Source organism: Phoca vitulina, unplaced genomic scaffold (genome assembly GCF_004348235.1).
Source record: "Phoca vitulina isolate PV1807 unplaced genomic scaffold, GSC_HSeal_1.0 scaffold7, whole genome shotgun sequence".
Classification (NCBI taxonomy): Eukaryota; Metazoa; Chordata; class Mammalia; order Carnivora; family Phocidae; genus Phoca; species Phoca vitulina.
This window is the reverse complement of record NW_022589710.1, coordinates 353,927-376,159: the sequence shown is the minus strand read 5'-3', so window position 1 is coordinate 376,159 and position 22,233 is coordinate 353,927. Positions and strand designations below refer to the sequence as shown.

General features: G+C 46.9%; 2 gene segments (V, D, J or C); both read right to left on the bottom strand.

The window, feature by feature from the left end:
• The window catches only part of LOC116632792, a 423,629-nt gene that overhangs the window by 151,157 nt on the left and 250,239 nt on the right, over positions 1–22,233 (bottom strand).
• Positions 3,783–13,783, bottom strand: LOC116632793. The segment is given in 3 exon segments: positions 3,783–4,308; positions 13,136–13,219; positions 13,697–13,783. Coding segments are annotated over 2 exon segments (366 nt in total).

The following is a 22,233-nucleotide window of genomic DNA, read 5'->3' as shown; positions in this document are numbered from 1 at the left end:
AGCTAGAGCCCTCATCATGGTGGGTTTTTGTTGTTGTTGTTGTTGTTGTTGTTGTTGTTGTTTGTTTTTTGGGTTTTTTTGTCCATCTGGGATGAAGAAAGAATAGGAAAACTTGAAGAAGCAAAAAGACCCCATGGTCAGATAAAATCAACCCACACGGGCTCCTACGTGCCCCAGCCCAGTGCCATTCTCTCTGATGGTCTCTGCCACTCTGGGTCCTTAGTATCACGCATCTATCCATAGGATCACTAGAATCTTAGTGGGAGAGCGTGCCAGAACTTCTGATTTTCTCTCTAATTGGAAGTTTCAGGAACTCCTTTGCCTTTGATTTGAGAACACATCCACTCTTTCCCCACTCCCTTTGAGTTCTTTGGGAGAGAAAAAGAGAGAAATTGTAGAGAAGGAAAGCTCTGCTTGTGTTATTTCATCCTCATTATCCCCAAACCTCTCCCATAAAGCTTCAGGGACAACAGAGTCAGACTCTGATGTGTGGCCACGATTGTTCTCTGTCCAGGCCCGGCAGTTATGGGCTGTCTGCCCCGTTTCCAGTTGCTGTCCTTGCTCTTGGGTTCCTCTGCTCTGGCACCAGCCGGTCGGGCAAGCAACTGAAGAACAGGGATGGAGGTGAATGAAGAGAGCAAACGCCATTCCAGTTTCCCTTGGCCAGGATCTCAGCCGCTTGGTGTCCCAGGACGGCCTTCAGTAAGTAAGTGGTTCTCCTGGGCCTGGCTGATTCGGGCTCGGAATGCTCAGGTGGCTGGGATTGCTTTGTTTCTCTGATATGTTTTCGACTGAAATGTCTGAGCCCCACTGGTTGTTTTAAAGCAAGCATAAGATATTTTTGGAAATTAGTGAGGAATTTCAATGGGTGTCAAGGATAATCATAGTGTCATTTGTCTCTAAAAAGATTTTGGCTGCCACTGTTCCATCTGTGGCTCGCTCCCCAGCTGTGTGGCGCTGAAAGAAGCAGCTGCCAAGCAGAGCGGTACAGAGGCCAGCTGGGACTTTGCTGAGTGGTAATTCTGCTTCTCTTACTGGCTGGGGACCTTGAGATGTAAACAAATAAACTTTTCCATATTTAGTCTCAGCTCAGTTCCTTGAAAATGTTTTCCTGGCTCCCATCTCCCACCGCATTCCGAAATCTCAAGGTCCTAATTCCAATCTGTGCTTTCTGGTCCTGGAACACTCCCGTCATCGCTCTACAACCAAGTACCTCTCCTGCTCCCACGTGTGTCTCCTCTGGTTCCTCGGTTGGGCTGTAAGCCCTACTAGAGTGTGAACACCAGAATGGCAGAAAGCTTGTGTCACGTGCCTTGGTCACCTTGGCCCCTGGCATGGTGTCTGGTACATGGTAGACACTCAATACATACTTCTGAATAAAAAACGAACCAGGCCAATTCTATACTCTGAGGCTTATCCATACTTGATGAGCACTTGTTAACCTTCCTGCTCACCTTCTCTTCTCTGACTGTCCTTCAAGGATCACGTGGAGAGACTGGACATCTTACAGTCAGGTGATGAGGTGGTCGGGACAGATCATCACCCAGAAGCCTGCCCTTGGGAAGGACTTTCCGGTCCACACATAGTTCTCTAATGACTTTGTTTTTCTCCCAAACTTTCTTTCATCTTTGGTAGTAGCGCGTTTTGTAAAGCAAGGAAGATGATTCCTTTCACGGAGCTTCAGCACGGCAGAATCAGAGACCTGGAATTACGGAGTAGGTTTTCCACTGGCAGAGAGCCCTGCAGGGTTACTAGAGTTGTAAGTGTGCTTTAGAAAATCTGGGTTCTCCAGTTTAACATTCAGCAATTCTGGAGATGTGTCATCAATAACCCCGAGGTGCCCTGGAGAAGGGCAAGCCCAGGAGGAAAGTGACTTTGTTCCCTCACCAGACACTGTTTGGGTCTGTGCCTATCCAGGCAGAGTGAAGACTTTGAAATCTGATCCCCAAAGCCAAATTGTGCAAAGAGTTTTCCTCCAGTTCTTTATCCCAAGAAAACCCTCCGTTTTGTGTGATTCTGTGCCCTTAAAGGCTGCTCTTGGAGGGCAAGGGGCAGTGCTGAGGAGCCCATATGTTGGCTGCAAATGAGAAAGCCAGCAAGACAGCAGGGGATTAGGGGTTTCCACTGACGAATAAATGCAACATCTGAAGCAGCAAGTGACGTGCATCTTCAGAAGAGAAAATAGGGAAGACAGTCCTATTTACTCCCTGTTCTCAGCTCTGCAGGTCACACCAAGGAGTTTTCCTGGATGGTTCCTTGAATAAGCAGAGGTCAATAGGGATGTGTCTTTGTAGAGACTATGCCCTTTTGGAATCTTGGGATAATCTTCATTTGATAGTTTTTTAGGATGTCCTAAGGTCCGGTGGCTTTGACTTAATTTGTAATGTTCTTGTCGGTGGGAACTTTTTCAGGTCATGTAGTATGCTTATGATGTTGATGGAACCAATTCCTCATTTATAATGATGCTCATAAACAACTTTAATTTTACTTTGGGCTCTACATTTATAAATTATTCCACTATCCATTTAATAAGTGGAGGCTATGCTTGTATTTTAATATCTCATAAAGTCTCTATTTGCTTGTTTTATGAGGGTCAAGCAGAAATTACTTTCCTCTGGTTTTATTTTTTCTATGTAAGAAGCCTTTAATAATTTATCAGCATCTAGTGAAAAAGGTCCTGAAGATCTTTTGAATTGTATTTCTCTCAATTTTCATTGATATTTCATTCCCACTAGGTGGGATACTAATATATAAAAGAATGTTTAATTGCCCAAGAGATTGACTTCTCTTTTATCAACAAGCTCCTCAAGGCCTAACCCAGCCCAGTGGTAGGGACGTGACGATATCATCACCACCACCACCACCGAGGGAAGCTGGTGCTTACCGAGTGCTTCCTATGTGCCAAGCATAGTTCTAAGTGCATGATGTGTAATAGTTCACTTAATTCTCGTAACAATTCTCTACATTAATTATGATTATTATCATTATTTTAATTAAAAAATTTTTTATTAAGTAATCTCTGTGCCCAACATGGGGCTCAAACTCACGACCCCAAGATCAAGAGTTGCATGCTCCACTGACTGAGCCAGCCAGGCAATGACTATTATCATTATTTCATAGATGAGGATAGCAAAGCATAAACTAACTTGCCCAAGGTCCTATAGCTAGTAAGTCAGTAAATGGAAGATCTGGGATTCAAAACGTAAGAAGTCTGGATTTCAAGTCTGAATTTGAGCTCAGTCCGTTGGTACTATGCCGCCTACTCTACATCTATCTATTTATCTAACCGATCTAGTTTCCCAGGGATGTATATATGTATATTTAATATATTTTTTTCAGCTTTTTAGAAATGATGATAGGTTTTCAAGGGTCTGTGATTAAGATGTTGATCGTTGGCTTTGAATTTGTATGTGTGTCCAATTCATTTGTCTCTCTGGGTACTGGGGACTATGCTGTTATTTGTCAGGTCAAAGATTCAAGTAATTCCACAGTATTTAATTTCACTGCTCATGGTTTAGCAAGATAGAAGTGAGGAGGCTCTACTCTCTGAATACATTTTATTATTATTATTATTATTATTATTATTTTAAAGATTTTATTTATGTATTTGATACAGAGAGAGACAGCGAGAGAGGGAACACAAGCAGGGGGAGTGGGAGAGGGAGAAGCAGGCTTCCTGCTGAGCAGGGAGCCCGATGCGGGGCTCGATCCCAGGACCCTGAGATCATGACCTGAGCCGAAGGCAGACGCTTAACGACTGAGCCACCCAGGCGCCCCTACATTTTATTATTTGAGAAGTGCTTGTTTTCTATCTTTGTATCCCCATAGCACTTAGTATATTCATTTGTAAACCACAAGGGCCCCTTAGTTTTGAATGAATGAACCGAGGAATGAATGGGGCAAGTCCAAGATGACACTGAACACCTTCTCTCTTGTTGGATGACGCTTTGGATTTTCAACATTGAACTTGCTTGAGGCTTACAGTTTTTGTTCTGTGTGATGCACAGTCTGTATCATGGTGCCAGAGAGCACAGTAGTAAATGGCTTTGTCTCTTGGCCGCACATGCTTAATGGTTAAGGTGCTGGAGGACAGCTCTCTGTTCACAGACAACTGGTAATGCTCCGATTCCATGGTGCCTTGAGATGTATGGGTGATATAGGTGAGCCTTTGGTCAGCTCTTTGCAGATACCAGTACACAGAGTCATAATTCCCATCGAGAATATTATATTGGCATTGAAACGTCACATCTGTCCCGATCATGGCAGCTAGGTCGGAAGACTGTATAATTTCAGTCCTGCAGGAGCCATCTGACAAAGGAAAAAGGATAGGAAATGAGGACTGAGAAGTGGAGGGAAATCGCACGGACGTACCTGGGAGCCACTTACAGAGGAAGGGCAGCACAAGGCAGAGAAGCCGGGACATGGTGCGTCTGCGGTTCTTCTCCGTGCTGTTTACCACGAAGCCTACTTTGCATGCGCGATGCACTCGGGCCACCTTATCTGCAACAGCCATGTGGCTGCTTCATTGCTGCAGCAATAAAGGAAAGAGGTCCTTGGGGGTGGTTGGTGCTTGCGCTATCGAAACACACACTCGGATTCGTTCAAAGGCAGCAATCCAACAGGCCCCTTTAGATGAGGTTCTGGTGCCCCTCTGCCGCTCGGCACCTGTGTTTCCAGCAGATGGTGCCATTCTCTTATCAGCCCCAGGAGGCTGATCCTTTGAAAAGAAACAACCAGGGAGATAGTCTTTTGTTGAAAGACATCTGGGGGGTCACGATCTCTGGGGTCCTTGTTCCTGAGTTTTGGGGCTCTGACATGCACAGAAGGATGAGGAAAGGTACGAACAGTCCTTTTCCTGGACGTCCTGTGTCTTTTGTGGCCCACCTAGCAGCTTCTGCTTCTGAGACCCACTCCTCAGAAGCCAGACAGGGAGGAAGTAATCTGTTCATTTTTCATGAATTGATTAATCAAGCAAGTGTCCATTTATCAGATATTTATTGAGTGCCAATGGTATACAAGCTTTCCGCTGAATGCTGAGGATGCAGTGGAAGCAGAAACCAGCCCAAGTTTCTGCCACTGTGAAGTTAAAATTCTGATGATGATGTTTAACTTTAGGCAAGAGAAGCTTGGGCTTAACTTCAGGCAAGGAAGCTGGGCAGGGGCGGGGGAAGGGGCTTCTGAGGTCTTCCCGAATCCAGGCAGGGCTTTCTCCGGTCAACACAGCTGGTTGTGAGCTCACCGTGGAGGAGCGCAGACTGCCGTTTTCCCTGGCGACCCGCACCCCATCCAAGAATCAGAGGGTTCCATTTCTACCGACCTTCCCTTATCGCCATTTTCCTATCGAGAAATCATTCTATTTGTTAACGCTCCAAAGTCTTGGAGTTCCTGATTTAGCACTGTTACCGTTCTATTCTTGGAGCACAATCAGCTTGGCTGCGATTGTTCCCACTGTGAGGATAACTGCATCTTTTGTGTGATGGCTTCCTTTTCTTTGTGTACACAATGACTGCAGAGCCAGGAAATTTTAATTTGGGATAAATAATAAGCTCTCTTTAGGGCTGATCTTATTTTGAGAGTCAGGGCTGATGGAGGTCAAGAATTCTTTTTTTCTTTTATCGCCTTTATCAAAGCTTTTCCTCCCACCTCTGCTCCCATCTTACTTACCTCATCTTTTTCCTTGTCTCTTTCCCAAGACTACTCATCTTTCTGCAAGATATTCTCATGAGCAAATTTAAAGGCATAACAGGACGGTGGACAAAGAAACAAGGAGACACTCATCCCAGAATGCCTGGACTCAGGATGACACAGAAGAGAGTTGGGGACAGCTGAGGCCACACAGACTCACACCCAGGGATGTGGAGGTGGGGGCTGGTGGCATGGCAGGGGGTGTGCCTGTGGAGCCGTGTGACGGGGTGGCCGGGGGTCCTCCAGAGGCATGGCCATAGCAGCGTGAATGATGTTTGGGAGCTGGTTGGGAAGATAGATGTGTGCTCCTGGTGACTGCAGAAAGGCTCACCAAAGATTCCTAGGGAGAAGGCTGTCCCTGGTGGCGGGGGAAACGTCATACCCAAAGCCATTTTACAGGAAAGGGGCTCTAACTTTTTAGGAGGATTGACACCTTAAGCCTTCATGTATTAAAAAACAAGTAGGAATTAATTTCTGACAGAAAGGCCATGGAACATGGGAACGAGAGAATATTCCAGCATATCTTTCCAGGATGCCAGGAAGAGGCCATCTCTCCCTTCTCCTTCGGCTCCCGCATATCATTCATCTACATGTGAAGTGTCTCCCGAATCTCTTTCCTCTTTCCAGGTCCTTATTTCGGATCCTTCTCATTGTCTACCTCACTTTTTCCATTAACTTGTTATCTGATCTCACTGCCACGGCAGCACGAAAAATAAAACCCACCAGTTACGAATCAGGGCTGCGTGGCCCTGGAATTGTAAGAAAGCCCTGTGGTTTCAAGGGAAACCATCTCAGACACTTCTCCCCGAGGACAAGGTGTCAGAAGGTTGAGAATTTGGGAAAGAAAGATTATGGGTTTTTCAAAATCACAAGCCCATCATCAGTGTGAAACCTGGACATCGGACCTAGTATCAAGGCCTTGGGCATTATCCACCCACCACAGACCAGGACCTGGCAACCGGAGCCCGAGACAGGGCTGTATTTGAATGCAGGAGCTAACCCTGGGGACCATCCTTCTCTTATGTATTCACTGTCAATCTCCTCTCTTCCGGAAATTTCCTTACGTTGTTTCTTCCAGGTACAGAACTGAGACACTACCCTGGAGGCCTGTCCCTTAATCACAGTGAAGGCATCTTGAGAAAGTACATAGGCTAGGACATGCTGAACATATGATCAACTCAACTCCCATGGACAGTGATAGAAAAATGCTGTGTTGGAATGAATTGTTTTTTTCAATTTCTGTTTGCTCTCAGGAAAGGTATCTTTTGATTTACAGTATTTTTATGAGAAGGATGAGGACCAGCCATGTCCTCTGAGGACCTAACTTTGAACTGGATAGTGAAATTTCAGTTAGAAATTTTCACAAAAGGGACAACTTACAAAGGGAGGACTTTTCTTTCTTTCCGCCCCCCTTTGGCTGGAGAACTGCTCCTTGAAGGCTCTTGGGGGATGTTGGGGTTCCGTTGGTAGAGTAGAGCCTCTAGGTGAAGTTTAGAGCACTCTTCTTTTGTGGATAAAACTAGAGTGAGGTTGAGAATGTGTTTATTCACATCCGAAACAAATATCCACTCGTTGCTGTGGAGATGATGAAGTTGTCATAGAACTAAATGCAGATGTTATACACTAAGATGGTAAATGTTTGATTAAAAACTAATTGGTGTCTTTCTAATTAGAATTAGGGGCAGATTCCACCCCCCCCAAGTATGAATTTAATCAGGGCCATTGGTGTCCCGTATGTGATATTCTAGGATCTAATAACACCGTGTTTGCCCTGTAGGGCCACGAAGGCCAGACTCCATCTGAGAGAGTGGGGGGTGCGGGGAGAGCCTCCCAGCAGGAAATGACTTTTGCCACCGTCCCTCGACTCAGGGCAGGAAAGGAGCTAGTCTTAGACTCTGAACTTGGAGACGTGGGGACATCTGCAGACTTTTATTGAGGCACAGACTGGTCCCTGCTTTGTGAAAGCCCGTGGGGAGACAGAGAGGGCCTCATGTGGTTTTGGGGTCTCAAAACGTGTACTTCTTTCTCTCCTCCTGCGTATAGCTGTGCTCTAAATGATCGCGGGAGCAGGCTGTGTCCACACTGACATGGGATCTGTGGGGGGCGGGTAGAGGCGAGAGTAACCTGGAGATGAGCCTCAGCAGATGACTCAAGGTGGCCTGAGGAGCAGTTCTGGCTGAGGGGAATTGTCAAGCCCCACGGGGCCCCAGCATGGGACAAAATTACCACAAATCCCCCGGGGAGTGAAAGGCCGCTCAGTATTCTCACATTAGAGGCTGCCGTCTCTGTGAGCTGGATGTTAAGGAAACAATGCCTGTATTTTTTTAATCCACAGGCTGGTGAGGCCTGAGGACACATGGTTGACGTAATGAAGGCCTTCTTAAAAGTAAGAGATTGAAAATCTTGAGGTGGCTTTTGAAATAACATCTGTGCCACAACCACCACTGTGCTAATCAATACCGCGGATCTCCTTAGCGGTCTCCAGGACTAAGAATGCTCAGCAGCTAGTTGAAAACAGCAGCAAATCTGGTCACGGCCCATTTCGATTATGCGCATGTATATATGCTTGCATCCACTCGTTCAACAAACGTTATTGCCAAGGCCCAGGGGTACTGCCAAGAGCTTACATCTGAGTGGGTGGAGAAAGGTAGGATTCTGCAACCCCTGGTCAGAGACACAGAGTGTTCCCGGTTAATGACACGATGAGGCAAGTTTTCCTTTCAGTCTCTTTCCCAGGGGATTGTGCCACTTAGGGAGCCAAATCCGCTTTCCGTTGAACTGCCTTTTGTTCCTATGATGCCAGGTGCAGGGAGCTGTTGTAACAGGTCTGGCTGTGCTGGTGCTTCTCTCGGGGTGCTCCTGTGGTCCTCGGTTTTGGCTTCCAACCAAAGGCTGCATCCCGCTCTGCCCCAGCCTGGTGGGCACAAAGATGGAGCAGGCTCTTAAAGAGCTTTGGCTGGTCCAGCACTGCCCTCCAGTGGTCAAATGTGGGCATTTGGGGGAATGACGGATTCCTAGAGTGAGGTGGGTGTCTGTGGATTAATGAGGGGACACAGGACCGGCTCCCCCCAGATGAGCTTGGCCAAGTAGGAACCGGAAGCTGTAGCTGAGAAACTAAAGTGAGGATTAAGATTCATCAATGGCCGGGTCCCTGGAGTGGTATGCGTAGAGAGAACCAGAAACGAAGATCACGTCTGTTTCTCCGTTTGGGTTTTGTCAGGAGAAGTAATTACTGGCTGACAAGATGACGGGGCTGCCTTGGGGTTTAGTAAGTGTGGTGGTGGTGATGGTGGGGTGGTGGCCTAGAGCTGTACCCCCTGTCCTCTCAGTCCACCCTTATCAAGGTTCTAGGAAGACTTTGATCTACAATAAATATCTTCAGATTGATGGGCAGTGCAAGAATGAACACGAATCTCCTGAAAGGAAATCAGATGCAAATTTGTGTGTGATGAACTTTTAAAAAATTCAGTTTGCGAAGGGGTCTAGTCCGTAGACCTACCTGGAGTCTGCTCTCAGCACCCCTCCTGGCTCCATCTTCTCACGTCGGTCAGGTAGGTGGTGCAGGAACTCGACTTTGGAGGCAAGTTTCTCGTTCTTAGCATCAGGAAGTCTTCCCCTCAACCCCCCATTGGGTCAATGCCACTGGAAGATGTCCAGCACAGCAGGACACCGTGCTGTCTCCCAGATCATGGATCTACGAGTCAAGGCTGAAGTAGCCTTGGCAGCCAAGCTGCTCTTGGCAAAATCTGCAATTAGTGCAACATTCACTTCCTTCTTTCTGCTTCATCCTGGTGTCCTTCACATATATCATCACTTCCCTTGGGAGGTCGTGGAAGCAATGGAGTTTCACCCTGCTCTGCTTTATTTCTTCTGGTTGATCTATCGCCTGGCTTCCTGGACCTCCAAGCTTGAAATCTCCCCTGTCCCTGTCCTATTGCTCCTCTGCCCAGCTCCTCTGCAAATATAGAGGAATGGGTTAGAGAAACTTCCCGATCAAATTAAAAAATGATATAAAACAAACAGTGGTTGGTTCAGGAGCTTAGTAACTGTAGCATAATGCCTCAGTGGTCCAATCACTCTCATTGTTGCCTGTAAAATCCAAGCATCGGCAGCTCTAAGGGAGAAGCCCCTGGTCTTTGTGGTATACACGCTATTCACACTGTGAATCGAGGGCAGGAGGTCTGAGAGCAGTGTGACGGGCAAAGACGGAACGTGGGCTCCGGGGTTGTTGGAGTCTTGGAGGATACAAGCCACAATTCCTCTGTGTGCACTGGTGACTGGTTAAACCGAAGCTTTCTGAGTTCAGGAAATGCGCCTTTCCTGCTCTCTCTCCGAACTCCAATGCCTTGGACACAGTAAGCACCCGATGATAAACAGATTGCCCCACAGCACGGGGGGTTAAGAGACGATGCTTTAAAATCCAACAATCCTGAATCCAAGCTCTTTTATTTCAGTTTTTCCTTTTCTTTTCCTTTTCCTTTCCTTTCCTTTCTTTTTTTTTTAAAGTAGGCTCCCTGCCTAGTGTGGATTCCAACTTGGGGCTTGAACTCATGACCCTGAGATCAAGACGAGCTGAGATCAAGAGTCAGATGCTTCATCCACTGAGCCACCCAAGTGCCCCCAGTTTTTTTTTTTAGGCAAGCGTCCTAGCCTTTCTGAGCCTTGGGCACCTCATCTGTAAAGCAGGGATAATAATATCTGCCCCCTCCCTCCTCCCCCCGCCCCGGGCATCTGTGAGGCTCCGAGGAGCTGGTCCATGGGAAGCCCTGGGCATTGTGCCTGGCACATGTCAGTGCTCAGTTAGACGAGGTCTTTTATTCCTCCCACGTGTGCATGTGCAGGTCTCTGTGGGTGCGTGAGGGTTTTCTAGTCAAAGCCCAACTTAACGAGCAAATAAAATCAGCTCCATTTCAGAAAACAACCATGTGCAGGTGTGGGGTTGAGCAGATTCCCTCCCTAGACACCCTAGGCCCCTTCCTTCTATAACTGGAAAGACTTTGCCCAAATTTTCAGGAACCAACAGACTCTTGAACCCTGTCCAGAATGGGAGGACCCTCTGCACCCATAGAAGCTCTCGGTTGCAAGAGGCCTGAGGTGGCCACGGCGGACCCTCCCCTTTTGCTTTGAGCCCGAGCACTCACTACACAGTTGGCATGGCTGGCTCTTCTGCTCTGCACGGTTGTGACTGACCCGGTCTCAGGAGCTGCCAACACAAGAGAGACTCCGAGGCTTTGTATTCAATCATCATTGAGAGCCTATTAGGAGAACAAGGTGCCATGCGGCCACTTGAAACGCTGAGTGTCTAGAAATGGCCATTACAGAGGACAATCCTTCCGCTTGGCTGACTAGGGCCAGGTCTATGGCTTTAGAGCAATTGTCGCAGATGCTGAGTGAGGGGGCGCATTCATTTTTGTGCTCAATAAAACCAGTTTTATTCAGGGAAGTGAATTGTTATCCCCTTGGGAAGAGTGAAGGTATAAAAACAGGTTGTAATTCTTGGAGAATCAAATTCCTCTGTAGCTGGAGACGGAGCGAGAAAGAGGGAGAGGGCTGGATGAAAGGGAGCTCTGTGGTCCTGGGAAGGCCTGGGGTAATTAGGCAGCTTGGATTTCTCCTGGAGCTTCAGGACGGTGCCAGATCTGTCCAGGCCCTCTGTGCACCACCCCGCAGAGCTCACATCCAGAGTCCACCTCCTCCCCGCTGTGGCTGTTCCTCATGTCTGGGAATACATCAAAAGAGGCTTGATATTCATAACTGCTGTGAGTCATTTTCACATGGAGCTGTGGGGAGCTGCCTTCACCACGGCGTGCTCTATTCAGGCCTTTGTAGGAGCAGCTGAGCTGAACCAATCCCCCATTATGGGCGAGAGTAGATTCCTCCCGGGAGACCTGGATTTGGCCCCAGACCCCTGTGCAGAATAAAATGGGTCTTTTTTATTGAGAAATAGTTATTAAAACATCCTCCAGTCTTGCCTATGCATCTCCGCCGCCCGCAGAGACAGCTCAGTGTGATCTCTTCCAAGAGAGTGTGGCCACCTCCAGGCCCTGCTGTGAGTGTCAGTAACATCGGAAACTCCCCTGTTTCTCTTGCTCTGAGGACAGAGAACACCAACAAGACTCCAACCACGACCACATTTCTTCCCAACCAGAGGAGGAAATTCTGCTTTCTCCTGCTGAGTGTGGCTATCGTTGGAAAAAGCATCCTGTGTGACACTCTTGGAGGGCTGGCGGAGACTGGTGAAATTAAAGCCACAGGATCATAGAGCTGGAAGGGGCTTAGTCATCATCCAATTCTAGCTCCTCAAATTACAGATGAAAAAATGAGGCACAGAGAGGTTAAGGGACTTGTCTGAGGTCACACAGACAAGTGAGGATTTCTAGCATAGAGCCTCGTTTTCCAAAACAGGGAGGGAAATAGTGGCAGGTGAATCTTGCTATTACTTCTCCACTGGAGACAGTGTCAGAGGTTCGAACCTGTTGGAAAGGGATGGGGACCCGGAGACACGAAGTTGTATCTCAGCTTTGCACCTCAGTTTCTCTGTACGAAAAATGGCTGTATACAACCTTGGGTTGAGAGGGTGGGAGAATTAACTAACGAATGGTCAGGCTGAGCGGCTGGGGCTGGGGCAAAGTGTGGGGAGTGGGAAAATGTGTGGAATATGGAAATCAAATAGAGTAGTATCTCCTCGCTCTCTGCCCTGGTCACAGTCTGTCAGGAGAAACCGCTCTCCAAGTGAAAATATTTCATGGTCCAGCAGGACTGGACTGCTCACCTTTGCTTGGGGCAGCATGTTCCCCTATCTCTGTGCATTTGAATGCATTTTCATTATACCATACGTCTTCAATTCAGCCGGAAAAGCAGGCAGGCCTTGCTCTTTAAAATGTCCGGAGCTCCCATTCCCATTTGGGGTTTGTGGTGAAAGGTCAGACTCCAGTGCTGTTTGGTGGTAATTGGGTTCTGAATAAATGAGGCCTCAGGGACTGCCAGGGAGACCAGCAAGCTGCCAAGCCGGGCCTGGAATGAGTCTGGAGGCCACACAACGTCCCTTGGCAAGGTGGCCCTGGTGGGCTGGGCTGCTGGCGTTTACTGGAAACCTGCCCGGCAGCCCCCAAGGGCTGATGCTGCGAGCCCAGAGGCCCACGTCCCTACATCAGTCTTCTCAACTGCTTTCTCCTGTTATTACCTTGTCAACAGTGGCATCCAAGACACAAAGGACAACTCTGCATGATGATGCACGGAATGGCTAGTTAGGTGCCTCCTGTTTAATAACCGGAGAAATATTGCTGTGCGGCATCTCTCCATACGCTCTGGCATCTGTGTCTGGCATGTAAGGGACTCATTTTCTTCACATATCTCATTAAAGATGTAAAGCAAAATGGAGGGGCTGCAAACCTCACCCTCCCACCCCCCCACCAAAACGCCCCAGCCGCCTGGAACTCACTTTTCTTACCCTCTGCTGCCATCTAGTGGCCACTGGCCCCTTCTCCGCATTGTCGTCTCCCACGTCTCTGTCGTGGGGCTGAAGCTCCCGCGCCTGGGAAGCAGGAGTGAGGCGGTTACATAAACCACACAGCCAAAGGATCTCTTTGGCTCCTTGTTGTCGCAGAACGTCCCCTTTCCCAACATCCGTCCGGACCACCCTGGTGCTGCCTCCTGGAGCCTGAGAGGGTCCTTTCCCCTCTGTTGATTTTTTTTTTTTTTTTACAAATCTATCTTCTAGACTCTAAATGTTAAATCTGGAAAATCTGGCACACTGAATGTGTCTTGCCAAAAGCCTTCGTGAATTCTGTGACTCAGGGCAGACGGAGTCCCACCCCGCACGCTGACATTTCCCCCAGCATCTTGAGGAATCCCCAGAGGCTGGGATGGAGAAAGTCACAGTGCCCCAGGGGAATTCCACGGGTCTTTTCAGCTGCCTGTCACCTACTTCTATTCTGTCCTTGCAGGTGGAAGCTCGCTTCTGTCCGGGTCCCACTCTCTCAACTCAGGGTCCCAGGTTCCCAAGACTGACCTTATTTGACATTGGCTGTCTTGCCTGTGATGGCACCGGAGTGGGTTTTTAGCCCTTGTTCATCAGCTTGGGTCTTGGGCGGCTCTGCTGGGATGTGTGGGTCGCTGTGAATCACTCCCCCAGGTGGAGGACCCAGTGCAACACACCACAGCTCACAAGAAGAGTGAGCGGAGAGCAGATAGGGCCCGCGCCAGCTGCAGGGTTTTGGAACGGGCTGCAGGTGCCTGTGCATCACCGTGGGCTCCCGACTCGAGAGGAGGGTGACTGCATCTCTGGGCTGGGGACTGAAACACAAAGAGTGATGTCGCTCTGTCGTCAGGCCAAGCGGTTAATGCCCTTCTCTTTCAGCCTTGGCATGTGTTCGTTAATTTCATTAATTGATTCATTCTTCCATACGTACTCAGCTCTAGAATATGCAGTGAAGTAGACACAAAAAGCAGCGTATGACACAGTCTCAACCTTTAAGGATCTTATTATCTAGAGAAGGAAGGAAGGAGCACAACAGTTAGAACAGTACTGATGGATTCTCTAAATGAGGACATCACTTACATAGGAAGTAGGGATTCCGAGAAAAGAGGGATCGCCGGCAGTTAGAACAGCTGGGGAGCACATCATGGAGGTAAATGATTCAAACTGCCCAAGGAATTGGGGGTGATGGTGACATGCTCTCTCAGGTGTGGTCCGCCTAGGTCCCCATAGCTAGAGATTCTGCTCCAGCGGCTGGCCACTCTCCCGGGGTCAGAAGACACAGGGAGACAAAGGGTGAATCTCCCAGGACCCCCCCATTTATTGATCTGTAACAGATTTCTTCCCTTTCTCGACACTGCTGTTCATTCATTGGGTTGGCGTGTCCTTCATTTATTCATTCAAGAAACACATACTGCTCTAGCCTGAGGGTTCTAGAAGTAAATCCACAAAAAGTTCTAAGTTTTCACACCGGCTTGCCCCTGAACCAGAGATGAGCTAAAATCATTGTCACTTTTGTCCCCATCTTAGGTCACCTCATTGAAGTACCGGTTGGTTCCTTATTGCTTTTAGAAAGCTGCCCATGTGGTCATCCGCCCCTGTTCTGCTCCCCCAGGAACACTCCGGGCAGAGATGCAGCCCAGCTCTGCTGCTGTCTGCTCTCACAATCCTCCATACTCTCGTCTCTGGGGCTGCCTCTGGGCCGGTTCGCAGGGCTTCCGGTCGGCAGGATGGACAGAGAGGACACTTCATGGGTCGTGGGGAAACAGAAAGTCTAAAAATAAACAAAGAAAAGACCCTTTGATTTAGTCTTGGTTAAGAGTAAAATAGACTTTAGTTTGCAATGGTGTTTGATACGCCTTGTGAGGAAGAAATCCTATTATGTCACATTTTCAAAAGTCTGTGCTGCTCAGATAAAGATATTTACATTCTGCGACCACGGAGCTTGGTGAGAAGCAGCTGTTAAGAGACCAGGCAGTTGGGGGAAAGGTTTTATGTAATTTAAATTTACACAGGTTTGGCCTCTTCTTATGTTTACTGACGAGGAGCAAGAAGCTCTGATATCAACTCTCCAGGAATAGAACTTGTACTGCAAAGCGTTTGATCACAAAGAGCTCAAACAAGTATTGTGTTGTTCATTTAATCCTCAGAATGTTTGTGTAGGAAATATAAGTTGTTGAACTGAGTTGTAAAGGAACTCACAAAACTTTTAGTACTTTAACTTTCTCTCCTTCCCTCTCTTTCTCTCTGTGTGTGTCTTTTCTTTAGTCGGAAAACTGTAGACATCCCTTTCTGTCCCTCTTCCCTCCCCTGGAGCCTCGTTTTTCTTTTAGCAAACCACACGAGATAAGGGGCTCTAGGAGATGTACCCTGGAGCCTCGTTTCTTTGCCAGTTGTGTGGTTGGGGCTTTATATTCTGGAGACAGAGACTGCCGGGAGAGAGTAGGCAGCAGGTAATTCATGCCTCCCTGCGGGTGAGGAGCATGGCGCTCTTTGGCTTCACTGAGTCCTGGAGGTGGGCTGAGTCACCTTGGTGGTATCCCCACAGCCCAGCACAGGCAAACGGCCCTCCAAATGCCATCAGCTCCTGGCTTTGGAACCAAAGTAAAACCAATGATCGGAGTCCCCATGCCTCAGTTCCCTCTTTTTTCCTTTCTGAAAATATCACAAATCAGAAGAAAAATTCGTTTCAGTTTCATGGAGTTGTGAGGGTAGCGTGTCACGTGACACCTGGTGTGGATTAGTGGGGCCCACAACACCTGCGCTGTCCTCTTCCCTTTAGCCCCCATCAGGTCTTCTCTGGGATTATGTGAGTTTAACTCCAAACTTGCAGGCAAGCAAGTGGGCAAGGGAGTTTGTCCCTGAGTGTTTTCAACTTTACTACAACACTGACTCCCTTAACTCTCACAACCAAGCGAGGTATGTGTGATATTCCTATTTGAGAGTGAGGGGGCCCTGGGCTGTTCAAGGAGTTCCCTATAGTCTTAGAGCTAATAAGAGCGATTTCTAGAACCAGAGGCAGTGAAGAAGAGAGGGTAGGTCCATTCTCCTCCCCCTGCTCTGCCCACCACTGTCTGTCTGAGGTAGGAGTGGTGTGGACGTGGACGATGTCTCAGCTGTGTCCCGTGGCCTTGGAGCCCTGCTCCTGCGACCTCAGGCCCCCCAGCTGGGCAGGGCAGGATGCCGGGGACAGCCTAGTCACTAGCATAGTCCTCAGCAGCCCGCTGTCGCTTAGGGTCCTTAGGGCCAGAACCAGCCAGTGTCAGCAGTTCCTTTACCCTGAGGAGGAGGGCAGGGGGTGAAGCAGATACCTAGTCTGACTGCAGCGCTCTATCCTCCAGCAGCCTAGGCCCGAGTGAGAACATCAGCGGCGGGGTGAACTCCACGCAGATCCCTTCTTCCCTTCTCTTTCCCGCAGGGGGCTGGGCGGCTCCAGTCTCTCATGGGCTCCTCTGAAGTAGATGTAGGAATCCCCACAATCACAGGGGACCATAAAGGGTAGGGGACTTCCACCCCTTTGCAGGAGGGAAGTGACAAAGTTCGCTGTGACCCCAGATTCCTCGGCCTTGGCTACACCCCAGGGGCTCAGCAGGGGGCTTGTCCATCGACAACAGACTCTGTTTGGTTTTGGAACACGTCAGAAGAATTGACACGGATGTTTGTGAAGCAGGAAGAGGCCACAGAAGTCACACTACAGAGCAAGGCATCAGCAGGTAGAGCTAGGACAAGGGTGAAACCACCAAGCACAGAGGTGCAGCGGGCTTCTGGCCAGGAGACAGGTTTAAACCTTGCCCAAGGGGCGAAGACCACCTATGCAGCTGATCAAAGCTGTTTGCTCCCCTTTCTTCTGGAAGCTGGCTGCAGTCTCTCAGCCTAATTTGATTTCCCTTGTGTAAAAATTTCCCTTGTGTAAACACCTCACAGAGAGGTTTCCTCCCAGGCTCTGAAACTTCCGGAATCACCCTGGCTGACAAAGAGTATTTAGTCACTTAGCCAACACCTTCAGGTTCCTTTGTGGTGGTGGTGTTTGTGGTTTTGTTTTTTTTTACAGGATATGGGGATTACTGATTCAGTGAGAGAGGCGGCTGTCTCTTTGGTGAGACATCTCCTTTAATATCATGGTGTCACAAGCTCGTTATTGACGATTTAGCCCCTGTTCAAGTGTGGTTCTCTATTGGGCATCATCTTCCATCCATTCAATGGCAAGAAATCCTGCCTTCTTGACATTTCCAGTCTGAATCAACGAGATGGTTCTCATATGCAAGGCAGACAGACATACAGACTAGTGCAAAAGCACCAAAAAGTTATCCCTTCCTACCCAGGAAGTAACCTTATCACCAACGTTGTAAACAAGCACCTTTTGGACAGGTGAGCAAGAAATTAAGCACGGGAGTGATGTGCCTGTTCCAGTTTAGAGGCAACAAAGGCTCAGGGAGAGGTCTGCTGAGGGTCGTGGTTGGCACCACCAGCCTACTCCTCTCCCTGATGGGTGTGAATGGAGAAAGGGAGAGATTCTTTAATAGAGACTAACTGAACAAAAATTAGATTTATTTACAATGCATTTTCTTTTCCATATCCAGATTTATAGATCAGGAAACTGAGGCTCACATAGCTTAGGTGGCTTGATTAGGGTCACTCACACACCTTATAAACAGTAGAGACAGAGTCAAAACCAGATTCTTCTGCTCTGTCATATACCCTGCTTACCCTGAATTACAAACTAAGTCTAATCTGGGGGTATCTGCTAATGTTCTGCTTCTGACATGGGCAACAGGGGAATTAGCTCTTCTAATCTCAAAGGTTAAACTGTAACTCCAAACTCATTCCCTTGAATAGAGTATCAAGGATCTGTCATGAATTCATTGATACAAAATGCTCTTGAATCTATTTATCTTTTGGTACCACCTTTTAGTGTTACCACTTTCACAAATTAAATATATATTTATATGGCCAGACCTCATTTATTGGTATGTTGATTTTAACCCAAACTTCCTAGTCTGACATTCCAGCAATACTGGGGCATTATTAATTGAGAAAGGTTCTGTAAGATACTTCTTCAAGTAAAAAATTTGCATTTTAACCTGCACTTTCAATGGCTAAACTCCACAGGGTGACTGATGGAGAGATTTCAGATGTGACAGTGAGATGGTGGGGGCATAATCCCTTTAGTGGAGGGATTTTTTTGTGTGTGCCAAATCCTGCCGCATAACTAACTTATAGGTAAGGCCAGTCGTGACCTAAAATAAGGCATTCTAGAAAATTTGAAATGCAAATCACGCTCAGGTTTTGATGTTAGAGAAAACATCAAACTGGCACAGCCCTGTTGTCCCTCTAGCCATTTCCTGGAACTACAGAGAAGCAGCCGAGGTGGGTGATGCTCACCCTCAGCCGCAGGCCCTGTGGATGGCACGACTGTCAGAGTTCAGCATCATCCCTTGGAGGAGAATTCCCTTCTGTGTAAGAAGTTCTTACAGAATTAATCTGTAAACCTTTGCTGGGCTTGACCTGGTTGTTCTCTGGTAGATATTTCAGAAGGAGCCAGAGGCCTCCGATGGAACAGGACACACCAGCAGAGATGAAGAGCCCCCAGTGCAGGAAGGTGTCCGTTCAGTGACATCACTTACTTCAGGCGCAATGACTAGGTGCGCTCCTGGCCTTCCATTACGTCATGGCTGCTCGGGGGGAGGTGAGAGCTCACTCCCTCTACTGAAGGGAAATGTGCCCCTGGGCAGATTCTAAGCGGAACCATGACCTCCTCCACCGGAAATGAAATGGAAGATATCATATATTCCCACGGGGGCTGTTCCTTTTTGGGATACTCATCACAGTTTAGCGTAGGTCACTAAGAAAATGCAGTCTTAAGGGGGCCTGGACTTCTGAGGAAGTAGAAGCATGGAAGAGATGTTTGTTCTTATTGTTTACCCGCCCCTCCCTGCCATCACCCCCCATTCTCTGTGGGCATCTCTAGGATGAACCAGGGAAGGCATGCTGGAAGTCACTTACTTGGACCTCGCTCTCTCTCTGGAGGTCAGGTGCAAGGACACATTTCTTGAAGTGTCCTTGGCTCATGCTTTTCAACCGTCTTTCCGTCTGAGATCCACTTTGGCTAGGCAAATACCCCCTGCGCCTCTAGCTCTCCAACTTTTTCTTGCTAATGTAAAATAGGCTCATTGGAATGAATAAAGAAAATGGTACTGCTTTGGCTCAACCACTAATGAGCACTTTCCTTTTGTCATAAAGTAAATATTAAAGTTTTAAGAGACAGCCCAGGGACCAACTAATTATTTTAAACTCCTTGCAGAAGGTCCAAAATTCCACACTGAGGAGCTATGTCCTCATTCAGGGCTGGGACTCCTGGATTTTCTAAACCCCGTCTCCAGATGCCTCCGGGGACCAACCAGGAGGGAGCTCCTCATAGACCCATAAGATGTTAGAGCTAGAAAATTTAGTCTTTGAGTCCCTTCCCTCCTCTTATGGATGGGAGACAGATCAGAGAGTACCAAGGTCTCATGATGAGCTTGGGGGTGTCATGATTAGAATGCAGGTTTGCTGCTGGGGGTGGTCAGGGGGTGACTTCTCACTCTCCCTCTTGCTGGGGAAAGGGCAGTGATTCTTCGATTGTCTGCACAGGAGGTTTGTGTGTGTGTGTGTGTGTGTGTGTGTTTTGTTTGTTTGTTTTACAGTTTTTTCTGGATGATTTTGTTTCCCGAAGAGCATCTTTGTCCTTTCTGCTTTTAGGGAGTATACAGTGTTTACCCATCACTAGATTTGTTCCAGTGAAGATTTCCTTATAGAAACATCTGTAATTGTCCCATTTAGTTCTGAAATAACTGGTAAAGCAGTTCTTCTCTTTTACTGGTCAGTTTTTAGGGAGGCAGGAACCCAAGGTGAACCTTCATGGTTCTACGTTTTGCTCATCTTTGAATCCCCCTCATTCCAGGCTTCATGACCTAGCAGGGTGCTTGGTATAAATTGGTGTTCAGAATTACTGAATTCAGTTGAATGTTTTGAGGACCATGGTCAGACTTGATGCTGTGGTCAATTTAGATGGCTCCCTCTGTCCCCAGTGCTAGGCATCCTCTTCCTCCTGGCCCTTCATTTAGCAACAAAGCATTATTTTACTTTTGGATAAAAATGGGTCACCAAACAAACTATGTGTTTAGCTTGTATTGTTAAACAAAAATAATAGAGAGCTTTAGTTGAAGTTCGATAACAATTAAATTTAGGGGGGGGGAAGGCAATTCTAATTTACATAGTAGGCAGTTGATTTTAGGAACTCCTTACTCCAGGGATAGAGTATATTAATGTGTGCTCTAGTGAGATCTAGACAATATTATTTACGTTAGACCACCGACTTTAAGGGACACTAGGAATATTTTAAAAACATGTAATCTAGTACTTAAAAGGTGCTTTTATTAGATCATTTTTCTCACTACATGTGTCCACTGAAGAAAAAATTGTGAATTACATATCATTTTAAAGAAGAGAAGAGAGGTCCTGGGTGGCTCAGTTGTTAAGCGTCTGCCTTCGGCTTAGGTCGATCCCTCCCGGGATCAAGCCCTGCATCTGGCTCCCCATTCTGCGGGAAGCCTGCTTCTCCTTCTCCCACTCCCCTGCTTGTGTTCCTCTCTCGCTGTCAAATAAATGAATAAAATTAAAAAAAATAAAGAAGAGAAGAACATCATGCCTGATTCTACTATCCAGAGATATATACTGTATCATTTTGTTATATTTCTTTTTAGTCTTTAGTCTTCAGTGTTATTTTCTTACATTGTTGAGCCATATTATATATTCAGTTTTCTGTTTTCCACTTATATTAGAGCAAGATATTTAGGTTATTTCCAATTATTGGAAGTGCAAATAACCTTTAATGGGCCTCTTTGTTTATAAAAAAATCTGCTCAGACAATTTTTTTAAAGACTGATTACCAATTATTGGGCCAAGAGGGATGACCGTCTTAAAAGGTCCTGATATCTATGTTATATTGTATCAGTTTGTAATCATAACAGCAATAGATGTAAGTGCCGTTAATGTGCCCAATTTCACCAGCACTGAGGTGCAATTGTTTTTTTTTTTTTTTTTTTAAAGATTTTATTTATTTATTTGAGAGAGAGAGAATGAGAGACAGAGAGCATGAGAGGGAGGAGGGTCAGAGGGAGAAGCAGACTCCCTGCCGAGCAGGGAGTCCGATGCGGGACTCGATCCCGGGACTCCAGGATCATGACCTGAGCCGAAGGCAGTTGCTTAACCAACTGAGCCACCCAGGCACCCACTGAGGTGCAATTGTTAAAAAGATCCATATTATTTGGTATGAACAATAGTTGTTTTCATTTGAATTTTTTGGTTTTAAATGTGGTTGATTTTTTCAAATATTCATTAGCGATTTATATATAATTTTTGTGCCTAGTTTTTCCCTCCATAGTTATCAGGCTAGTGTTTTCCTTATCCACTTATAGGAACTCTTTATTTTATATATTAAGCATATTAGCATTTGACTGTTATACAACTAATTTTTTTTAAAAAAACTAATTTATTATTAATCTTTTAATTACAAAATTTTTGGACATTTAGAAATCTTTTGACTTTATGCACTAAAATTTCTGTATTTGTATATATCCTGATAATTTTGTTTACTGCCTTTACTCTAGAAATTCCTTTTTCTGAGGGAGGGGACAAAATTTGGATGGAGGAAGTATAGCCTGAGTTGGGAGGAAGACTTGGTTGGGACTTCGATCAGAGATTGATCGTATTAGTAAACTTCAGAGCCAGGTGTCCCCTTGCTGCTAACGTGCTCAGGAACTCCCTTTAAGTGCAATATATGGTACCATTTTTCTCAGTGTGATGAGGCTTCTGCCAGGATTGGGAAGACAGAGAGACTGTAGGCTGATAATGAGAGACTGAAAGTTTGCCTAATTAAATTAATGTATAAAGAGAGGAGACACAATGCCTCCCATCTTTGCAAGGAAAGTGATTGAGGTTCCCACTTGACTCTGGCGTTATATCTTTAAGGAAATAATAATCCACAGGAGGACAGTTGTCTGCACTGTCCAGAGGACAGGGATGTTAAGATT